This window comes from Sinocyclocheilus rhinocerous, unplaced genomic scaffold (assembly GCF_001515625.1).
Source record: "Sinocyclocheilus rhinocerous isolate Xijiao unplaced genomic scaffold, SAMN03320098_v1.1 scaffold689, whole genome shotgun sequence".
In the NCBI taxonomy this organism is placed as follows: Eukaryota; Metazoa; Chordata; class Actinopteri; order Cypriniformes; family Cyprinidae; genus Sinocyclocheilus; species Sinocyclocheilus rhinocerous.
Genome location: NW_015652129.1, coordinates 758,245 through 760,887, shown reverse-complemented (window position 1 = coordinate 760,887; position 2,643 = coordinate 758,245). Strand labels below are relative to the sequence as shown.

The following is a 2,643-nucleotide window of genomic DNA, read 5'->3' as shown; positions in this document are numbered from 1 at the left end:
GGGTTAGAGTGCTGCATTTAAAATGCTGCCTGATGAGGACTACAAAATCAAACCATTTGTTACCACTATTGAGGAGCCTGCAGGCAACAGGCAATTAAATTGGAATTAGTGCAGGGAGATCAGATACAGATGATTCACACACAGAGAGGGGGAGCTGTCAAAGCCCGAGTTTCATTTCGTTTGGAGGGGACAAATACTTCAAGAGTAAACACATTTATCCCTCTGGCTTGCAAGCTCACCAGCCGCAGCGAATATAACTCTGCCATGATTCCGAACTGGATACGATTTACTAACATGGATTGTAAATACAAGAAACAAACATGCATCTCAAGAACAGAATAAACACATCATCATTGGAATGACTGTGCTGGCTCCAAATCAAAGCTGCAGTGTAGCATTTTTACAGCACCAAATGAGAAAATAATGTCCCCTGTCTGCCACAGTTCGGGCCTAAGGCGCTCTAATATACCTGGAATTGGCATCCCCATCATCTCAATGGCAGTTGCTCTGCTGGAGCATGCAGATTTGGATGTATATGGTTGGATTTCTGCCAGCTTTGCTTCATGGGCATTTTGGAAGTTTGCTTTCAGTGAATCACCTGAGATGTAAATGTCATGTGATAGATAACAGAATATTCTGTGTCTGAAAACCAAAATGTAAAACTGTTTATTTATTAATTAATTTATTTTTGCCTGAATGACACAGTGATAAATAATCATTAGACTACTATGAAAATATGCATTTTATTATTTCCATAAAATTAGATTTTAAAATAACAATATTATAATAAAGAAATAACTAATATTTTTTATGTTTATTTTTATATACACTACTGAGAAAGTGTGGGATTTGTAAGTTTTTTTTTTTATGTTTTTGAATTAAGTCTCTTATGCTCACCAAGGCTGCATTTATTTGATCCAAAAATACATTAAAAACAGAAATATTGTTAAATATTATTACAATTTAAAACAACCAATCTCTCTGTGAATATATTATCAAATTTAATTTATTTCTGTGATGGCAAAGCTGTTCCTGTAAAGCCAAGCTGAATTCTCATCAGCCATTACTCCAGTCTTCAGTGTCACATCCTTCAGAAATCATTCTAATACGCTGATTTATTATCAATGTTGAAAACAGTTGTGCTGCTTCATGTTTTTTTGGAACTTGTGTGATGCTTTTTTCAGGATTCTTTTATGAATATAACATTAAAAAGAACAGCATTTATTCAAAATGGGAATCTTGTGTTACAAATATACACTACCGTTCAAAAGTTTGGGGTCAGTAAATTTTTTTCTTTCTTTTTTTTGAATGTAATGATTACTTTTATTCAGCAAGGATGTGTTAAATGGATAAAAATTGATAGTAAAGACTTATACATATTAGAGTGATTTTTGAAGAATCATGTGACACTGAAGACTGGAGTAATGATGCTGAAAAATCAGCTTTGATCACAAAAATTAATTATATTTTAAAGTATAATAAAACAGAATAGGTGTCCATCCGTGGAGGCCGGGCTGAGTGCCGAGGCCAGGCTCCCCGAGCTCCCTGTTCCTCCATGGCCTCCTGAACTGTCTGCTCCGCCATGGTTCTCCGAGCTCCCTGTTCCGCCATGGCCTCCTGAGGTGCACACTGCTACGTGTGTCCGGTCTACGTAGCCTCTGAAGGCTCGAACAGGACAGAGCAAAGCTAGGGCTGGGTCTGCCTCCTCCGGGGGCCGCGCTTGCAGGCTCACCACGTGATCCCTGAAGGGAGTAGTGGGAACCATGGGCACATAGCCGGGCCGGGGCCTCAGGATTACCTGGGAGTCAGCCGGCCCAAACTCTAGGCACGAATCGTCGACCGAAATTGTGTGCAGGTCCCCTACCCTCTTGATGGAGGCCAGTGTAAGCAGAAAGAAACTCTTTTCTTTTTGAAAGAAACTCTAGCTCAACTGACTGCAAAAGGCTCAAATGGGCCCTGCTGTAGTTTTTTAAGCACCAGAGACAGGTCCCAAGAGGGTATGGAAAGGGGCCGGGAAGGGTTTAACCTCTCGCCCCCCTAAGGAACCTGATGACCAGGCCATGCTTCCCTACCGACTTCCCTACCAGGGGGTCATGGTTAGCAGCAATCTTTTTTTTGTTTGTTTTTTTTAGCGACATAGACTTAAAGGATGGAGGGAGACAGCCTTCGCTCCAACCCTTGCTGCAAAAAAGTAAAGCACGACCCTGATCGGGCATCTCCGGGGGTCTTCTCGGTGAGAAGAACACCACTCGACGAACAGGTTCCACTTCGAGGCATAAGCGTGTCTTGTAGACGGCGCTCTCACCGAAGTGATGGTGTCAAATACCTCTTGGGGTAGGTCACCTAGAACCTCCGCGTCCCGTCCAGGGACCAGACATGGAGTTTCCAAAGGTCTGGACGCGGGTGCCAAACGGTGCCCCGTCTCTGAGTCAGTAGGTCCTTCCTCAGAGGAATCGGCCAAGGAGGGGCTGTCGCGAGGAGCACTAGCTCGGGGAACCAGGTCCGAGTGGGCCAATACGGCGCCACTAGCAAGACTTGCTCCTCGTCCTCCCGGATTTTGCACAGTATCTGTGCGAGAAGGCTCACTGGGGGAAACGCATACTTGCGCAGGCCCCGAGGCCAGCTGTGTGCCAGTGCGTCCGT

The 2,643-nt window shown here is 43.8% G+C and overlaps 1 protein-coding gene across 2 annotated transcripts in view; it reads right to left on the bottom strand.

Moving 5' to 3' along the window:
- Positions 1-2,643, bottom strand: part of zbtb16b (zinc finger and BTB domain containing 16b) — a 76,635-nt gene that overhangs the window by 15,185 nt on the left and 58,807 nt on the right. Inside the window, exon 5 of one of the 2 annotated variants that reach the window (XM_016518955.1) lies at positions 8-598. The exons of the other annotated variant lie outside the window; for it this stretch is intronic. Within the exon in view, the coding sequence (XP_016374441.1) occupies positions 351-598 (248 nt within the window). The 3' untranslated portion in view covers positions 8-350. Of the gene's footprint in view, positions 1-7; positions 599-2,643 lie in introns of those variants that run through there. 2 annotated transcript variants of the gene reach the window in all.